The 19963-nt window shown below is 42.7% G+C and overlaps 1 protein-coding gene across 2 annotated transcripts in view; it reads left to right on the top strand.

The window, feature by feature from the left end:
- Positions 1-19718, top strand: part of SLC35B4 (solute carrier family 35 member B4) — a 33197-nt gene extending 13479 nt beyond the window's left edge. For both annotated transcript variants that reach the window (XM_004382688.2, XM_023737131.1), the window contains 8 exons: positions 1223-1325; positions 2511-2560; positions 4941-5022; positions 5242-5302; positions 6818-6927; positions 8835-8910; positions 12662-12737; positions 13972-19718. In XM_004382688.2, the coding sequence (XP_004382745.1) occupies positions 1223-1325; positions 2511-2560; positions 4941-5022; positions 5242-5302; positions 6818-6927; positions 8835-8910; positions 12662-12737; positions 13972-14218 (805 nt within the window). In that variant the 3' untranslated portion in view covers positions 14219-19718. The remainder of the gene's footprint in view (positions 1-1222; positions 1326-2510; positions 2561-4940; positions 5023-5241; positions 5303-6817; positions 6928-8834; positions 8911-12661; positions 12738-13971) is intronic.
- The last annotated feature ends 245 nt before the right edge of the window (positions 19719-19963 follow it).

Raw genomic sequence — 19963 nt, 5'->3', positions numbered from 1 at the left:
CTTTTTTGTCTTGAAGCTAGAAAGCTTAAAACAATATTTGTGACTCACCACAAGCAAATACGTAGGAATTTGTGTCAAAATTTAAACTTCCAATATCATGTCTCTTACTTACTTTTGTCCTGTATTCTTTTATTTTATTTAATTTTAAATGTTACCTTTTCTCTGATTGCATGTATTAGGTCGAATCATATGAAATTGCTGATATTTACCCCTTTTTGACCAACAAAACATGGCAGGTTTATATAATTTCACAAAATATGTATGAAAGGCATCTTAAATGTTTTCTAGATCAAAGTGAGGCCGAAAAATGTAAGCTTATTTAATTAATTAATTTGTTCATTGATTGTTCATTTGCCTTCATTCCTTTGTCCTTGTAAATTATTGGGATTACTGGATTTTTTTTTTTTTTTAGTTTTTGTTTTCATTTGAAGACCTGTGAACGTCCTCAAAACCTTGATTTTCAATACAAATCTGTACAAGTCAGGTGATGTCCTCATTGATTCAGATGCTACTGATGCAGAGTGTGGGATAATTTTAACAGTTGCTCGGCTCCAAGTAGCCCTCGACTTGGCAAAATTTTTCTTTAGAAATAGTGAAAATTAATTATATAAACAAGAGTATGGAGGAACTATTTGAGAGAATTCATCATTTTCAGGTATTTCAGAGGTAGATGAAAATTAAATACAAAAAATTGATCCAAGAAGAAAAATTATCTGTTCGCTTTAAAAAAACCTAGCATGTCTGTCAGCTAACACTTCTAAAGCCTAGTTTTAAGTTGCTGTATATACTTTAAAAATCATAAAAGTGTTTCTTTAAACATAATCTATAATCCATACATTTCCCATATAAGTCTGGCTATGTAAAGTACTTTTATATATTCTTAGTATTGTACTTCAAGGAGTAGTACAACAGTTAATCACTCAGCTGCTCACCAAAAGGTTGGCGGTTCAAACCTACTCAGTGGCTTTGTGGGAGAAGGACCTGGTGATCTGCTCTTGTAAAGCCTAGAAAACACTGTGTCCTGCTCTGTCACATGGGGTTGCTATGAGTCTCAGCGGCACCTAACAACAGTATTGGACTTCCCATGATAATAGTGATACAATCCTTTAATACCGTGAAAACAACCAAAATACTTTTTTGAACCAAGAATATATTTCCTTCTAGGCTTGATCCTCTTGAAGTGGTAGATTCTGTGTGATGGGGTCTTCCCCTTGCTTTCCAGGTACTATGCCGTGATGGTCACCATGTTCTTCACCGTCAGCGTGGTTAACAACTACGCCCTGAATCTCAACATCGCCATGCCCCTGCACATGATCTTCAGATCTGTGAGTGCTGCCATTCGCACGCGTACGGCCCCTGAGAATATCGCTCAGTAGGTAGATTGAGAAGGTCTTGTGAGCGGTGAAGTCTAGGGTATGAGAATCGGTGTCGTGAGGGAGTGGCCAGAGAGGTCGGCTATCATCTGAGAAGTAAGGCGAAAAGAGAGCGATGGGAAAGTGGGGGTTTGCTTTTGTTTCATTTGTCTCAGCGCTGAGGAGTGATTCCTAAAAGGAAAGTTAAAATTTCCCTCAGAACTAGATTTTACCTTTAATTTCCTTCATCTGGTTGATTTTTACATTTCAACTGGCTATTAATCTCGTTTAACTTCATATCACTTTACTGTTTGTTTCTTCCATAAAATTCACTTTGCTTCTAGTACATGGAACAGGTACATTGCTTTCATGATTTTATTTAAGCAGAGACTTGAAATAATTAAATAAGGGAAAACTCTTGCCGAGGGTGGGCTTTCTCCCAAAGCAGTAGTGGTCTTCTCTGTCTCGTGCGTGGTGAGGGGCTCTGTGTGTAGTACGTATATAAATAACAACCGTGTTCCCTGAAGGGCAGGAAAGAGTTCAAGCGGAATATGGTTCAGATTGCAGAAGAATGCAAAATAGATGATAATTGGAGTTATAACATTATACCGTGTCTGAGATTCTTGTGAGATTGAACGTGCTCGTCCCAAAGAGAATTTCCAAGGCCAATTATAATGACTAAGATGGCCTTCAAAGTACTGAGCACATAGTAGACTTTCAATAAATACCTGCTGATGGATGCCTTCCAGGGAATAGATAGAGCCTCACATGACTCCTTTCCCTGAAGCTGTCGGGGGCAGGAGCACCACTTACCAAAAGCACTTACAAATTCGATAGATGGAAAAGTTGACAAAAAATGAGTCTGTGATATAGTTTATTCCTGCCAGCCCTGGCTTCAACCAGGACCAATTATTGAGAATTGACCACTTTTATTTTCATTGTCGTCTGTAAAAGGTTTTATTAGTTTACCTGATAGGTTTTTGTGGTCTATACTTTTTCCTATCTTAAGAACAACAGAACTTTACTAATTATTCATCATAACCTCCTTCTTTCCAACTATTTCCTCTCCCCGCCTTGTCCGTGTTCCAGTTTATCTTGAATTACGTGACTGTCTTTCCCTGATGTGCTAACTCTCTGTTCCTGTTCTCTCCTCTGCAGGGTTCTCTGATTGCCAGCATGATTCTGGGAATTATCATTTTGAAGAAAAGGTAAATAATGCACTTTCCTATCTTATGCATAGGAGTGCTATGCTGAGCCAACATCCATAGCTAGGCATCTGGTTTCCTTCTCCCATGGTGGGGATCCATTTGTTCTTGGCCATCTACCTGTTTTCTTAGTTCTCGCTGTGACCAGTCATGCATATTTATGAGGCAGTTGACCAAGTTAAGAGACCTCACCTGTGGCTTTGGAGCAGTGTTCTTTTGGCATAGAGCTGACTAGCTCCTGTCGTCATTGAATCGTTAGCACCATGCTCACCTACGAAGCCAATTGATCTACAATTGCACTGTCCAGTATCATAGCCACCAGCCTCATGCGACTGTTCACATTTAAATTACTTAAAATTAAACAGACTATTTAGTTTCTCAGCCTCACTAGTCACATTTTAAATGCTTAGCTACCACACGTGGCTAGTGGCCACTGTATTGAAGAGCCCAGATATAGAACATTTCCAACAGCACAGAAGTTCTGTCAGGCAGTGGTGTCATAGAAGGTGTTCATCAGTGCAAAGTAATGAACTAAGGGATACTCATACCTATTAGAAAGGAAATTCCGAAAAGGCCTAAATGGCCAAGGAGATGGGATGGGAAGTTTCAGAAACGTTCGTGATTCTGTCACCAGTGGCTTTCTCGGGGTAGGTGGGAAATACCAGAAGTGCCTGGGATGCTTTTTCAAAGTCTATGTCTTCCACCTTCATTCTGAGCCTCACCCTCACTCCCAAGGAAAAGGGCTTTACACACAGAGTCTGGGGAAATTTCTCAGTGTATTCCAGATCCAGCCCTGGTACTGGAACTCTGTACTAGTTTAGAAAGCGGCCTGTCATTTCAGCCTGTGAAAGCCTAGATTTTTAAGTAATGATGGCTGTATCATACAAAGGACAATTGTCCTGTCCTATTAGGTTCCTTATCATGGACCCTGTGTCTCCTGAGGCTTATGTATTCCCCAGATAAATACCATTGTCGTTGATGTCTGTCTTCTAGGTTCTCTGCATTCAAGCATGCATATATCATACTCACATTTGTTCCGTTTGAAATGACCATTGTGCTTCTTGGTAGCATTGAAATTACCGTATCACCACCTTGGGACGTATCTCTGGTCCTTCTGACCTTTGATTTTGGCCCCATAACAGGGGTACAAAGGAACATGTCCTAGAAGGGCTTGTGTTCTCCTGGTATTTACCCCAAATGTGCAGGGCCTTTCTCAAGCATCTGTTTCCCTTAAGAACTCGTTTTGGGTTTCTTATCTTGATCTACCAAAGCCTGTTTGACTCTTTTCAGTATGAATCACCCATAGAGCAAGAATTTCTGTAAGTTAACTATCTAATGTAGTGAATGAGTAACTTATTATCTCTTTATCTCGGCTGGAAGCCCCCGGAGTTCATTCATAGTGCGCTCATTATTCCAGGAATCGAGGACCAAGTCGATGTTTACCTTCACTGTGTCCTTCCTTATGTTTTTGGCCTGAGTTAACCTCTTCCTCATTGTCTTTGCAGACTGAAGAGTTCTCTGTTTGTAGATCTGCCCTCAATAATGCCCGCTTCCTCACCCCACCCTCTTCCCCCACTATCCTGGTCCTCGTAGGCCTTCTACTTCACTTTTTTTGCTTCTTAGCTGGTTCTGTTGGCCTCTTAGGAGGTGCTGTGCCCAGGTCTGTGCAAAGTATTTGAGTAGAAAACCTTGAATGGTTTCATCCTGTAAGTTTCTTTTCATTCTTGCCTGAGGCCCTTTGCTTTATCACCAAGAGTCTGAGAGGGATGCTAATGATGCTGCTTTAGTTAATGCGAAATGCCACTGTTAGTGACTGCTGATAGTTCTCTAGGTGGAATATTCCATTTTATCCAACTACACCAACCTTTAAAAACAACGCTGAAGTCATTTCATTCTGAGACTATAAAAAAAAATCCTCTCCCTTGAAAATGGACAATTGAATCCTTCTTCTGAGTATTGAATCCTGCTACTTATATCTGATGCCCTGTTCTTCCTCTTACATGGGGTGTATCCTAAGATTCAGGGCCGGGCCCCCTAAAGACAGGAAAACAGTAGATTCCACTTAAGGTCTGAGTCAGGCTCTGATTTGGACACTTGAGAGCAAAATGGAATGTCATGTCTCATCTATTTCTATTTTTGTTTTTTGGTGAAACAAACTATGTATTGGCCAACAAACTACTGGAAACTATTTTTGAACTACACCAGGGATGTGTGTTGTGTAGAAATAAATCAGTATCTCGACATACTTCCATAGACTCTGGTGGGGAGTGATTCAGACCGTCATATTTTAGTAATTTGTACTCTCATGCCATATCTGACTATAAATATCATGCAGACATTCGTATCTGTGCTTCCCTGAGATGTTTTCTTCTTATTTTTGCAGATACAGCGTATTCAAATACACCTCCATTGCCTTGGTGTCTGTGGGGATATTTATTTGCACTTTCATGTCAGCGAAGCAGGTGGTAAGAATCATTTCCCACATCATTTCTACCCACTCCTTGCTGTTGGGGCCCAGGCACTTAGTAACAAAATAAATGTGAATGCTTTCATAATGCAAGGACTTGGATCTCTTTCTGATAGAGACGAGTGGAGGGAAGTGGGTAGCATACATGTTTCCCTCATATCTGAGTACCTGCTTGTCGCTCTGATCTCTGTACCTGGTGTTTTTCCTTATTTCTTAGACTTCCCAGCCCAGCATGAGTGAGAATGATGGATTCCAGGCGTTTGCATGGTGGTTACTAGGCAAGTACAGTAATTACCCTGAAGCTAATTGCCTCTGCAGTTCTGTTTGCTGACTTTTCTCCTAAGGGGCGTATTTCTTGGCAAGAAGCTTTGGCTAAACACATTATACCGCGGAAGAGAGAGCCTCCTGGGAGTGCGGGTCTCTGAACACTCTGAGGTGTTCAAGAAATTGTCTGTGCTCAAGACAGCCTCTTCTCTAACATGGGTCCATGTTTTCTTAGTTGCCATTGGTGGAGACAGGAGTGTCTGAGCCTACTTGCCCATCCCGCTTGGGGAGCAGTGTTTGGAGCACCATCCATTTCTTTATCATCTGTCCAATGAGTAGGAGCTTCTGCAAAAGAAGAGCACATGAGAGCAGTGGCCTTTCAAATTTCCAAGGGGCCTATTTCCAAATCTTGGGTTTATTTTCTTCTTAAGTTTGCTGTTCCGTATGGCAGTGTTCCCAAGCCTGGCTGCTCCTCACAGTCTCCTGGGGAATTTTTTAAAACACAAGTATCTCTTTGAGGAATTAATTAGACCACTACTGTAGAGCTTTGTTCTCACACTGTGTGATACCAGAGGTGAACTCTCCAGGTGCTGTCAGTGATGGCAATAACAGGTTGAGACTTAGAAAGTGGAGGAGAAATAGGAACAAAAGAACTATGTTCTCCTTGCTTCTTGGGTTGGACACTTTATCTTTTTAGGTTGCTATTCTTAACATAAAAAGAGCTCTTTATGAGCTATTAGAAAAATACTTTACCCAAAAAAGGATATGAGCATACAATTTATAAGGGAAAAACGAATGCTCAATAATTTTATGTTCAGCTTCACTAGAAATGCAGATTGAAACAAAAATGCACTACCTTTTTATTTTTGGCCTATCATATTGGCAAGATAATAAATGATAATTCTTATTGTTTGCTGAGGTTGCAATCAGACAACCGTTCTCATACGAACTATTGGGCGTAGAAATTGATACGCCCTTTCTGGAAAAAAAAAAATGTGTATTGAGTTTTTTAAATGTTCACAACCTTTGACTCAGTAATTCCATTTATGAGAGTTTATCCTAAGGAGATAATCAACAGTTTGTTTAAAGATGCATGCACAAGGATATGCACTGATTTTAATAATGAAATTGTTGGAAATAATCTAACCATTCTCATATTGTAGGAAATTTAAGCATAGTACATTCACATGATAGAATATTATGCAGCCACAAAACCATCACTTTGGAAAAAAATTTAATGACATGAAGGAAAAGTCCAGGAAAAAGATAGTGGAAAAAGCAAGATAAAGAATTACATGTGCAATCTGATCCTTTCTTAGTGTAAAAAAATATACGTGTAAATGTATTTACAGAGAGAGAACTATAAAGGACTGGATGTAATGTTGTGATTGGTTTTTATTTCTTTTTAAAATATTCTACAAATAGTTGGTTTGCAATCTTTGTATAATTTCGAAAAGTTAATGTTCTTTAGGAAAACTTGTGGAAATGGGCAAATGTAGGCGCCGTGTAACCAGCTGCTTGTTTTCCAGGTATTGGAGCACTGACATTTGCCCTTCTGATGTCTGCAAGGATGGGTATATTCCAAGAGACTCTGTATAAACAATTTGGGAAACACTCAAAGGAGGCTTTGTTTTATAACGTAAGCAACTTTTTGAACCTGGGGAAGATGAGGATTACTAAATTGCAATGTGTTATTTCAAATGAAATATGCCATCCTGCTGTGTAGTCGAAGGATCAGTTTATTATCTGCAGACTGCATCGGGAGCGTGCACTGAAGTACTTTTAAGAGTGTGCTAATGTTGCTGCGTGGCGCACACAGTGAATGCGCTCAGCAGCTGACTGAAAGGTTGGAGATTCAGGTCCACTCAGAGGTGCCTTAGAAGGCCTGATAATTTAGTTCTGAAAATCTGAAAAATCAGTCACTGAAAACTCTGTGGAGTAGGTCTACTCTGACACACACAGGGTCACCAGGAGTAGGAATCAACTCAATGGCAACTGGTTGGTTAATCTGCATTCTGAGCCACCAGACAGTTCCCTGCACGAGATGACCATGATCAGTCAGTGTGAATAAAACATGTCTGTTAACCAGGGGCAACCCCAAGGGACAAGGTACCTTCACCTCCAAAGTTCCCATAGATGAAATCGGGTTAAAACAAACATGGACACCTGGCAAGGGAAAAGGAGTTCCAAAGCACCATGCAGGGGAGGTTTGAGCAGGCAGGCATTTGAGGGGTGGAGTGTGGGAAGGTGGGGTGAGAGGAGAAATTCTCCCAGATGGGCTGTTTTCATTGATAGCAGGTTTAATGAGCTAATTCTATGTGTCTGAGCCTCTTGGGTTTAAACTGTGGATCCAGAGCCTCCTCCTGTGACCTTCCTTCCCTCCTCCCTCTTTCCTGTCACCATAATGCCCCAAGCACAGCCCCTCAAGGTCGGGGTGAGGTAGTTGCCTCCAGGCACGGCTGCCCCAGGGATGACTGTGCTGCCAGCCCTTTGTACTGAAGTTGCAAACAAGCAATTGGAGACAGTTAATTGGAGCCAGAGTATGCTGCTGGGGATTTCAACAACAGGAGCATTCTTGGTGGTTCACCTCTCTCTTTGAGAACAGGGCCTGGCACATAGTAGCCGCCCAGTAAATTAGCTGTAATTTATCATTATTGTTGGGGGTGGTGGAGGTTGTCGTTCAATGCGTTTGTCTCTGTTTGCTTGTTTCTTCTTCCTCTTCAGCCTCTTCATTCTCGTCTTCATTTCTTTTTCCCTGACCTCATCTTTGTCCTCAAATCCCTTTTCCCTCTAGTTTGCTAAACTCCTTTAAGTCTGCCTTTTGCACACTTCATAATTTTTGAATCCTATGTTTGCTTAGCATTTTTCAAAAATAGTAAAGCGTAGCATGTCCTCTTGGGCAGGAGGACTATGTATTTAAATCGCCCCACTCCCTTTTATTGAGGAAAGAATGCTAGCTCTGATTTTTGCTTTGTCTGTGAGGGCCATCAGACTCCCTAAGGGCGAGAACTGTAATTTTGGGCTTAGTAGCCCTGGGTGGCGCAAACTGAGAGATTGGCAGTTCGCCCCCTCCCAGAGGCTCAGAAGAAAGGCCTGGGAATCTGCTTTTGAAAGGTCCCAGCCATGAAAACCCTATAAAACCCTTTGCCATCGAGTTGATTCCGACTCATAGCGACCCTATAGGACAGAGTAGAACTGCCCCATACGGTTTCCAAGGAGCACCTGGTGGATTCGTTAGCAGCGGTAGCTCTTAACCACTATGCCACCAGAATTTCCAAAGACCCTATGGAGCGCAGTTTTACTCTGAAACACACGGGGTTGCCATGATTCGAATTTGACTCGCTGGCAACTTTTTTTTTTTTTTTTAGCATGACATGCAGTGCCAAGTGGTCAGAAGCACTGGCTACGTTTCACGTAATAAGTCTAACTCGCTTTTCTTACTTTATATTGCTTGTCAAATTACTGGTAAAACTGTCAAACACTGTAAAACTAATCTATTTATAATGGTTTTGTGTTTAAATTTCTGTAAAATATTTCTTCCCCCAGCATGCCCTTCCACTTCCGGGTTTCCTCTTCTTGGCTTCTGATATTTATGAGCACGCAGTTCTATTCAGTAAATCTGGTGAGTTTGGGGTTACGCGGGAGAATGACCTGACAGTTTCTGAGGCCAGGTCTCAGCTTTCTTCCTGACTTGACCACTACTTTTTTCAGGATCTTATCCAAATCATCTGTCCTTGAAACTGTCCCCATCCACCTTTCAGGAATGTACTGCTATTGATCAGCAGTTGCAGGAGCAAAAGCTGTTACAGGCACTTCTCCGTTATTTGCAATGAAAGGAAGAGAGTATCTTCACATTTTCTCTTTGGCTTTGTAATTTGGGTGTTTGCATTTGAACGCGGAATGTTTGATGTTTGGAAAACACAAACAAACAGAATAACACACTGCAGAGATGAGAGGTGGGGGAGTAGGGCAGCAGGCCAGCTCTCTGCTCCCTTCGTCCTTCTCTGCCACCAGTGGCTCCTGTGCCCAGATCACATTCGTTACCGGGTAGATGGGCAGCAAATGCCGACTTTAATTTCAAATGTCTGCCATGTAAGTTAGGTATTACTTACTAGGAGCCCTGGTGGCACAGTGGTTAAGAGCTCGGCTGCTAACCAAAAGTTCGGCAGTTCAAATCCACCAGCTGTTCCTTAGAAACCCTGTGGGATAGTTCTACTCTGTCCTGTAGGGTCGCTATGAGTCAGAATCGACTCAATGGCAATGGGTTTGGTTTTTGGATTACTTGCTAACGTGACTATTTAATAAATTAGCTGTCTATTGTCAGTTAACCTGCAAGCAGTTACTGATATGATGGGATTATCTACTAATAGACATAGAATGCTGTACAGACAAATGGACACACGAGGAATAACCATTTTTAAATCAAGGCTTTACATTGCATATACCTAAGTAATACCTAACTTACATTGTAGCCATTTGAAATTAATGTAGACATTTATTCAAAAGAATAACGCCACATTTGATTGCTCTGTGTTTAACAAACAATTTGCACATTGGAGAAAACGTTCCCTCGTGCAAGAGGAGACCTCCTCCAGAGAATGGAGGATTCACAGAGCCTTAAATGACTTTTGCTTAAAGAACACAGGTTTCCATGGTGATGAAGGACTTAATGGCTACTGAGTTAATGTTAAAAAGGTAACTTAAGAAATGTAGAACAAAATTCTAACTCACATAAAAAGACCAGACTTACTGGCCTGACAGAGACTGGAGAAACCTTGAGAATATGGCCCCCAGACACCCTTTCAGCTCAGTAATGAAGTCCCTCCCGAGGTTCACCCTTCAGCCAAAGATTAGACAGCCCCATAAAACAAAACGAGACTAAAGGGGCACACCAGCCCAGAGACAAGGACTAGAAGGCAGGAGGGGACAGGAAAGCTGGTAATAGGGAACCCAAGGCCAAGAAGGGAGAGTGTTGACATGTCATGAGGTTTGTTAACCAATGTCTTAAAACAATGTGTACTGTTTAATGAGAAACCATTTGTTCTGTAAACCTTCATCTAAAGTACAGTTAAAAATAATGATAATAAATGGAAAAAAAAAAAGGTAACTTCAGGAAGATTTGTCCCTCTACCCACCTGCAGTCCTGGGACTTCTAGAAATTTAATCACAGTTCAGTGGTTTTGATATGGTCTGCTCTTTGGAACAGGAAGTAAAAGTCTATTAGCCACTTTGAGTGAGAGAGAAAAAAAAAACCCTAGTGGATTAATTTTGGGTCAGCAATTTTTAAGATCATGGATGAGAAAAGGCCTGTTGAAATAAAAGTAAAATACCTATTTTTAATATAAATTTGATTCTACAGTAGTGAGTTTGTTTTGAACTATAGTAGGTGTCTGGTGAATATTTGCTTGCTCTTTGAAGGGAGTGGTGATGCTCAGCTGTTCTGCTTGAATTTGTAATGTTGCCTCTCCCATTCAGGCAAAAAAGCATTTGTGATGATGGTGGAGTGCAAGAAACTCTGTAACGCTCTGAATTACATCTAGAATTATTTCTGATTTTTGACCTATGCTGTTTTAAGGTCTCTGAGATTCCTCTCATAGCTAAGAGCTGTTGAAATAAAAATTTTATCAAGTTCCTTGGAACTGATTTAGTTACTAGAATGGGTGTTCTAAAAGTCGCAGTGCTGGGTATTTATTATGAAAAAATATTTTAGAGTCTGCCTTCAACTTCTTCAGGATCATCCTCAATTATACATTTTCTTTCTCTTGCTTGTCTTAAGATTAAGTGTCTCAGATGAATCTGATATCCCTTAAATTTTCCAAGACAACTAAATACCCATCTAAATATTTTAAGTCATATGGATTATCTCTTTCCTCAGCGGATTTATATGGTGGATCTCTGAAATTATTAAACAATAATCACATCTGTTAACTTCCTCTTCTTTTCAGTACTTGCTAAATGTATTGAAGACAAGAGTACCAGATTTCTGGGGTTGCTCACGAGCCCAGAACACAGTGATAACAAATTGTTTTTAATCATACATATGGATTTTTACCATTTTGCAAAAGAAAATTAATGTGCTTTGACTAATCAGATCTCAGCTTCACTTTAATCAGAATTTCTTAAATTATGCTGTGTAATTCAAACCCCAAAAGCAGTTCAGCAGTACAAAGAAAACTGGCCCTTTGAGGATGGCTAGGCCCTTATTCTCTTTGATCTTGGGTATTTTATTTCCTCTCAAATATTTACTGCGCAAGTCTCATTATATAAAAGTAATGTAACAAGGTATCTGATGGGGAAAAAAGGTACAGTTTCATTGTCCTTCTCATCAACTAATTTCATCTTTAACAGTGTCCTTCCGGGCATTGTCTACTTGTAAATATCTGTACGTAGGTGTAATCCTTGTGTAGATGTAATTTTATATTGTCTTTCATTCTGAGTTTCTTCATGTGACTATATAATCGTTATGATTTCTCTTTTTATCAAATTATAACACCTCATTTAAAGTACCTTCGCTTAAGTAGCCCTTGCCCCATCATTGGGCATTTAGATTGATTCAAAGTCTTTTCTGCAAAGAGCGCAGAACTTTTTCCTTCTTTTGAATTCTCTAGGATTAACTCCTAAGAATGGATATGAACACTTTCATGGCCCATAATAAGTATTAGGAGCCCTGGTGGCACAGCGGTTAAGTGTCCGGCTGCTAACCGAACCGGCTGGCAGTTCAAATCCACCGGCCGCTCCTTGGAAGCCCTGTGAGGCAGTTCTGCTCTGTCCTATAGGGTTGCTATGAGTTGGAATTGACTCGATGGCAACAGGTTTGGTTTTGGTTTTTAATAAGTATTGGGAAGTTGATTTGTAAAAGAAAGACACCAAATTCCACTACCACCAACTGCCAGCCAGTCCACTTCCACCTTGCCAGAATTAGGACATTATTTATACATTTTTAAATTGCTAATAGGTATGAAATGATACAATCTTCGTTAAAGTTTGAAATTCCTTGATTACTAGTAGGACTGTACATATTTCTAAATGTCTTCCCTTTTGTGTCGATGGTCAGTTAAGACCATGCCATCTGGAACTTCACTGTGCTTCACCATCTGTCTTTGTAAAGTGGAGCCCTGTTCAGTTAAACCATTTATTTAAAAGTTAAAATAAATTATTATTTGTCTTAAAAAACCACCTCATGACTTTTGAGACTGATGTACCCTGGAACCAAGGCAAGCAAAATGATGTATGGTCCAAATCCACATGTAATGCTCTGTAAGGAAATAATGTTGCCGCCCCTGTTCTGGTCAGTCTGTGTTATCTTGTTCACAAAGATGAGAGGTTTAGCTGTCTGAGAGGAATATGACTGTACTCTCTTCTACCGTTTGCAGAATTATATCAAGTTCCAGTCATCGGTGTGACGGTGCCCATCATGTGGTTCTACCTCCTCATGAATGTCATCACTCAGTATCCTTTGGACCCCTCCGCCATATTGTCTCCTTGTCTTGTTTTGACAGGAAATGTTTATTCTTTGCTTCTAGCAGTGCAGTGACATGAGTTTTGATTTTGCCTTGATTTGTTCTGCAGTAAGCTCGGTTGCTAACCAAAAGGTCGGGAGTTTGAGTCCACCAGCTGCTCCTTGGAAGCCCTGTGGCGAAGTTCTACTCTGTCCTAGAGGGTTGCTATGAGTCGGAATCAACTTGATGACAGCGGGTTTGGTTTTTGTTTGTTTTTTAAGTAGGTGACAGAGATAGCTATTCAGTGAGCTCCTTTGCTGGGGGCAAAAGAGATGCTGATGGAGCAGCAGGTCCCATGGAGGGGAGTAAGTGTCCCCAAAGGAATGCTTGTGGGAATTTAGAAGTCCCATGAATAGTTAAAATTAGTATAGCTCATTGCTGTCAAGTCAATTCCAACTCATAGCAACCCTACAGGACAGAGTAGAGCTGCCCCACAGGGGTTTCAAGGCTGTGATCTTTTCAGAAGCAGACTGCCACATCTTTCTCCCAAGGAGCGACTGGTGGGTTCACACTGCTGACCTTTCAGTTAGCAGCTAAGCACTTAACTACTGCACCATCAGGGCTCCTTAAGAATTAGTATATGACATGAACAATCTGTGATTTCTACCTGGGTGTTTCTGGTATTCTAGGATATTTCAGGTTATCACAAGCTGCCGCAAAATTCTGAAAGATATTTCAAATTAATCAAAAGTTAATTTTTTTTAAATGGCTATTTTGAACTACCTTTAGTTTATCATAGAAATCATTGAATCTTTAAAATAATGAAATGGATTGAGATTAGCCTTATTCTTCTATAGTCACCTCATAGATTTGCCATACAGAGTTCCTCTTTGGAGGAGGAGGTGGAAGCACTGGGGACAAGAACAAATGAAGGTGGTGTGTTTTCACCTTTACTGAGAGTGTCACCCTCTGTCATGTTGCTGGAGACAACCTTCATTGTAAACTGTGGGGAAAATCCAGAACACGGACAATGGGAGGTTTTAAGGCAGTTTCTAATTGAGGTCCACCACTGGAATGGCAGCACAGGAGTTCTGTAGGGTGTTCTACCAGGGAAGAGTCCAGAGGAGCCCTAGCCAGCCCTCAGATTCTCTGAATATGAACATTTAAGCCACCATGCCAGAATGTTCTCCCAACTGATCTCTCGAGTACAGTCTTCAGAAAACTACCTTAACTCCCTCCTCCAGGTACGTGTGCATCCGGGGCGTGTTCATCCTGACCACAGAATGCACCTCCCTCACCGTCACGCTCGTTGTGACGCTGCGCAAGTTTGTGAGCCTCATCTTCTCCATCTTGTACTTCCAGAACCCGTTCACTCTGTGGCACTGGCTGGGCACTTTGTTTGTCTTCACTGGGACCCTAATGTATACAGAGGTGTGGAACCACCTAGGAGCCACAAAAAGCCCACCTCCCAAGGAGGACAAGGAGAACTGACGTCTGCCTGGAGCATGCAGATAAGCGTTCCAGTGAGAGGGGGCTGGCGAAGGTCCAGCCACCGTGTCACTGTCATCAGTGCTGAACGACCCCAGCGTTGAACCAAACGTGTACCGGAGAGTCCTTGGAAGGAGGAGCCTTCTCAGAGTTCTCACAGCTCTACAGACCGACATTGTAGACTCGTGATAGAAACCCCTCTACCCTGAAATAGAAAAAGAATAGTTCTGTACAATTGCACAGCCTGTTTATTTGTTCTTTTTGTTTTGTTTACCAAAATATTCAGGACTACACTTGCCTGTTGACTTCTGAGTCCTCAGAGGTACTCGATTTACATCTTTGGCCTCGGACAAGATCAACCCTTCCGTTGCTGTCTGATGACGCTACGCCATAGCAGTTATTCTTCTTCTGCGGCCTTGTTCCTTCTGTCTTCCGCCATCCTTCCATCCTCAGCAGCACTCCTCACCCTGACATGCTCCAGCTGTCACTGTCAGGAACAGCTGGTGGCCAAGTGAACTGTGATGGCACCAGGAGCATTGGGGCCGGACTTCCTCCAGCTGGGAAAGGCGCAGCGGGCCTGTGAGCCGGGCCCCGTGACACTGGAGCAGGACCATGGGAACTGTCTCTCCCACATTTGCTTTTTTTTTTTTTTTCTATAAAAAGTCAGACGCTTTCACATCTACTGCTTTCTAAACTTAGAACAAATCTGCAGCATATCTTATGGCACAGTGTTAATAAGAAAGAAGGGTTGTGTGTGTGAATTTGAAAAAGAGAGACTCATTCTTTCCCTCTGTCTTTCGTATGAAGCCCTTGAGCCTGCAGTTGAGGTGACACCGCCACTCTGGCCCAGGAAAGCTGACCCTGGCGGCACCAGACAGCCACGGCGCCCCCTAGAGGCACAGCATCACTCCTGGGCTGCGTCTCCATGGGTGGGCAGAGGCTTTGAAAGGCTTCTTAATGGGGGAGATTCAGCGCAGCCTGACAGCTCTGATAGAATCCCAACCAGTCAGGCGAATCAGTGAATGTGTGTGTGTTACATACATGGCGGACATGTATATGCGTGCTGTATATCTAGTATGGATACTTGAGGGGGGTGTGGCGTATATGTCAGGTCAAATCACAACTAGAATTGTTCCTTTTTCTCTTTTCCTGTGAAGTGTCTTGATGTCCTTGGTGGGCATCTGGGAGGGTTTGTGTGCATTTATTGTATGGAGAAACATGCATCTTGTAGCAATCATTTTAAAGGCTGGTTTGGAAGGAGGGGCGCCGTGGGTCTGCGTGTGCTCCCGTGGCGGGGGTGTGTGTGAGCATCTGGAGGAGAGAAGAGCGCAGACTCAGTGTTGATTCCCTCTTTCTTCTCTTTGCCCCTGACTTCATTAACCTCACACAAGTAGTGTAGCCAGGGGAGCTTACTGTCCCCTTCTCTCGCTGCATATGGAAAAGGCCTTTTGCTTCCTGCTGGGTGCAGATAGTGTTCTCCAGGCAAGGTGTGGCCCCAGGTCCCTGGGCTCCCTCCATGAGTGGTGTGCGGCCCACCATCTGTAGCAGAGCTGTAGACGGGTCTGGCAGCAGTGGTGCAGATGTGTCCTGGCACCTCTGGGTGGCCTTGGTCAAGTCCCTTAAGGCGCCCCAGTTTTTCTATAAAGTACGGATACTGTTTCTCCACCTAAGCCGCAGGGTTCAGGCTGGTCTGTTGTTCTGGATGTCGACAACTGCTGCGTGCCTATAAGGGTCTACTCCAAAGCAGGCTGAGTCTATCGTGGAACCAAAAAGCACTTTGTTTAAAATACGTGGAGTTCATCAGATTGACAGCGCCATAAATACCAAGTGTTAAAGATCCTCTTAAAAACAAAGACAATGAAAGCTCCTTTTCTTATCCACTTAATAGAAGGACCTGTCCCTAGGGACTGCTTGAGTGCCACCTAGCTGGCGTCTCTGGGTAACCGTCCATCGTTACTGCCTTACCTAGCATGGTATCAACTCTTTCATGCTGGTGGGAATGTTGCCACTTTTCATCATCGAAAGCAGTACCAATGTACACAAGTACCATTTAACTGGGTCCGTTCCATTTCAGAGTCTTATTTTGGAGAGTGTCTGTTTCTCTCAGTCTGAATACCTCTGCCAGTCCCGTTAGTGAAGGGGACAGGTAATAGATTCACATGCTCACACACGAAACAAGTCGTGGGCAGCAGGATGCTGAGATGCCCTGTGGACTGATGTTCCTCTTTAGTAGTTGGATAGCAGGAACTAGGTCTAACCAACATTTAGTCAATACTTTGTTTGCCAGTCTTCTTTTTTTTTTTTTTTTTAACCATGTGTTCACCTTTGTTCACTAATTTTGCAATCCAAGTGGAAATTTTTTCCCAATTCTTTTTAAAAGGGCAAATAAACTATTTTGTAGAGAGTCAGACTTTACTAAACGGAATGAGAAATGCCTTAAATGCCTCTCATCTTTCTCTGGGTCAAGACCAGGTAATCTTGTGCTTCAGAGATAGAGGATATAGTCTGTTTACAAAAGGGTGTGGCGTCCAAGACTCTACCCTTAGAGCATTGATCAAATAGCGGATGACACCAACCAGAAGATGTGTGTGTGTGTGTGTGTGTGTGTGTGTGTGTGGCCACCTAACAGCTTGATAAGACAATAGACAAGGTTAAAGTAAATGACAGTGGCTATTCAAATGATACTAATGTAATGTCTACTTATCCTCTACCAAAATTCTATTGTCATGTTTTCAATGCTTTTTTCATTTTTTAATTAGTAAGACAATTTTTATCCTTTATTTTCTTTTGCATCCAACTAAAACAACCATTATGTACATATATACTTGATAAGTTTATGTCCCACTTTGAAGTGTTTAGACTCGGTCCAGGTAGTTTTTCCCCGTCTTCCTGCCTGCTCGCCAAAACGAAACACTGCAGGACTCCAGTGTGGTCAGTGCTCTAAGTGACGAAAGCCCGGGACCACGGAGTTGGCCTGTGCCACCCACAACGTCTTCTGTTCTTCTGGAAGACGACGCGATAGTTTTTTGAGAATTCTAATAAATATCCTGTAGCCATTTCCCGAGCACCTTTCCTCTCTTCTGCCCTATTTTCTTTCCCTTCTTAACCCCCAGCCCCAGTTTCTTCATTGCAGCTTCTGTTCATTGCTGAGCAAGACGTAGAACCTCACGGCTAAGCCCCTCTCTCTCGGGCCTTCAGGTGGTTTTTGTGGATTTCTATCTGTGTGCAGCGTGTGTTAGTCCTACATCCCTATGAGCACTGATACTAGGGGTGTGCATCTGTAAGGGTGAGGGCGTATAGCAGAGTGTTGAATGCGAGGATGAGTCTGAACATGAAGGGTTAAGGTAAACTGTGTGTCTGTGTGTGTGTGCGCGCGCGCTCTAACTCACAGCGGGGGTGAGAACCTTCACCACCGTTGGCTTCAGTGTCTGGGAAACAGTTTTCTCATTTTGCTCTTTCTTTCTACCCGGCCCTCGAGCTGCTTCACCCCACAGTGCCAGGTGCCTATGGAGAAGGCAGGGGGAAGACATTAGGTCAGGAAGAATTCAAACCAGTGCCTCAGCACTGGACTGGGGGGCACGTTCGTCAGGGGACCAGTTGGCATGTTAGAGAATGTAGCAAAGAACTGAGCAGGTGCACAAATCCGCATCGTGAAGACCCGCAGCGTAGTGATCGGAAACTCAGACCCTACATTTGCTGTAGTTTGTTTCTCTTGGGCTTGGAATAAATAGACCCATGAGGAATTCTGCCCTCATGAGATAACCAAAGCATTTTGGACTCAATAGCTTTCTCCTGAAAAATGGGGTTGAGTCTTACCTGGTTGCAGTCCATTCTGAGGTAGAACCGTCAATATAGATATAATCCATTCATTATTATTGTTGATTGGTACGACCTTTGAAAGTATCAGTGGTATTTGTAAGTAAAAGAACTAGTCGTAAGCATTAGAATATGTTCAGTGTGAACTGAGTGAGGGCAGGAGACTGGCTCTCCTGGCTTTGTAGTGTGTTCTCTCTTTCCAGCAGTTTCCAGGGAAGGAAGAGGCCAGGGATCGTGTCTTAGACTCATTTCTGTGTTGCTGGCCCCAGGCACAGTGTCTGACTTGTGTTAAATGAATGCTTGCCAAGATCTCTTATTCCCTCAAGTTTCTGAGAAACCTTCTAATGCTTTCTGGTACCTACCCCCACTCTTCACGAGCTGGTTGGCAAGGCAGTGAAGAGGAAACTTCCAAAGATTCCAGGCAAGGGGAGGAGTGGAGGAGCACTGAGGACGCCCCACGAGCTGTTGTCAGTATGCAGCCTGCCCCCAGCTTGTGCTCACTGGATTGCCTGATAGGAGGAGGGAAGAGCGTTATATATCAGTGTTCTTTTCTGTTTGAACCCTTGATGAGAATTTGCAATTCCAACAGGTTCCCAGGCGATGCTAATGCTGCTGGTTAGGGACCAATTCCAAGAACCACAAGTAGAGCAGTGGTTCTCAAAATTTATTATACATAAGAATCACCTGGGGATCTTGTTAAAATGCAGATTCTGATTCAGTATATCGGGTGGAATCATTAGCATCACCTGGGAACTTGTTAGAAATGCAAATTCTGAGCAGGAGTTCGAACAGAAATGAACCGGGTTTGAAGCCCTGTTATATATTTAGCACCTGGCATCATTGATGCCCAGGAAGGAAGTGCTTGGAGATGCCGACTGGGGCAGCACTGAAGATCCTGAGAAGGTTTTGCAGTAGGCTGTATCGGGTGGCCAGCCCCACCTCACATCTCCAAGACCAGCAGAGCGGGTTTGCGTTGGCTGATGTGTGGAGCTCATTGTCCATTTGTCTGTTCTCGGGGTCACACTGAGACATCTCCCCTGAGCTTTACCTACTTAAACTGCTAACCATCCTACCCAAAGTCCTCATTTTTGATCAGGTGAGGCAAGCTGCAAGGGAACCAGAGAGAGGTGAGAAAATAAGCCTTCACTTAGAAGAAATAAAACCCATACTTCCTTAGAAAAAGAGTTACAAGAATTTCCGGGCACGCTGAATTCTTTCTGTTTCTTGAGATGTAAAGAAGACTTGGAACCACAGAGGGAAGCAACAATTTTTCCCAGTGCAATAAACACGGCCGTGGGTCACTTGATAGCACAAGTCATTTTGGTGCCAGTCGCTTTCATTCCAGAGAATGGCGTCCTCTTCAAAAAGGCTAATTTTGCAAGCAGGATTTGCTGCCATTATGTGGAGCAGGGGTGGGGAAGGACAGCAGGGGTTTGATTTATCCAGCCTCTGAGCTCTTCAGTCAGTATTTAGTTTTAAGCACAAAGATTAGGGGTGGCAGGGGCGGAGAGTGGTGGAGAATTGTAACACAGCTCGAAGACGTTAGTGGGTATTCAGATTTTGAGCTGTGCAGATATACAGCGTCAACTTCCAGCCTTCTGAGGCATTGGAGCAGAGTGAAGGCGGAGTGGAAGTTTTTATGAATAAAGTGTTTTGCCAAACAAGCTGAATGAGTCTTTTTTTTTTTTTTAACCATTATTTCTTATGAAGAGCAAGTTTTTACCTTCTGAAACAACTCATCAGACATCTGGTTTTGATCTTGAATTGTACAATCCTTGTTTCTGAATAAAGGGATGCATTTCTTGCAGGTGTTTCCACTCACCATTGCCTTTCGAGGGCTTGAGTGCCGTTTCTGAAGCTCGCCAGGATCCACCACATGGTGGTGGTGTATTTTCCGCAGACGAGTATAAGCAGCCTGGCAGCCGGATCAGT

Source organism: Trichechus manatus, unplaced genomic scaffold (genome assembly GCF_000243295.1).
Source record: "Trichechus manatus latirostris isolate Lorelei unplaced genomic scaffold, TriManLat1.0 scaffold00097, whole genome shotgun sequence".
In the NCBI taxonomy this organism is placed as follows: domain Eukaryota; kingdom Metazoa; phylum Chordata; class Mammalia; order Sirenia; family Trichechidae; genus Trichechus; species Trichechus manatus.
The sequence above is the reverse complement of the archived record's forward strand: the minus strand, read 5'-3'. Positions and strand labels throughout refer to the sequence as shown.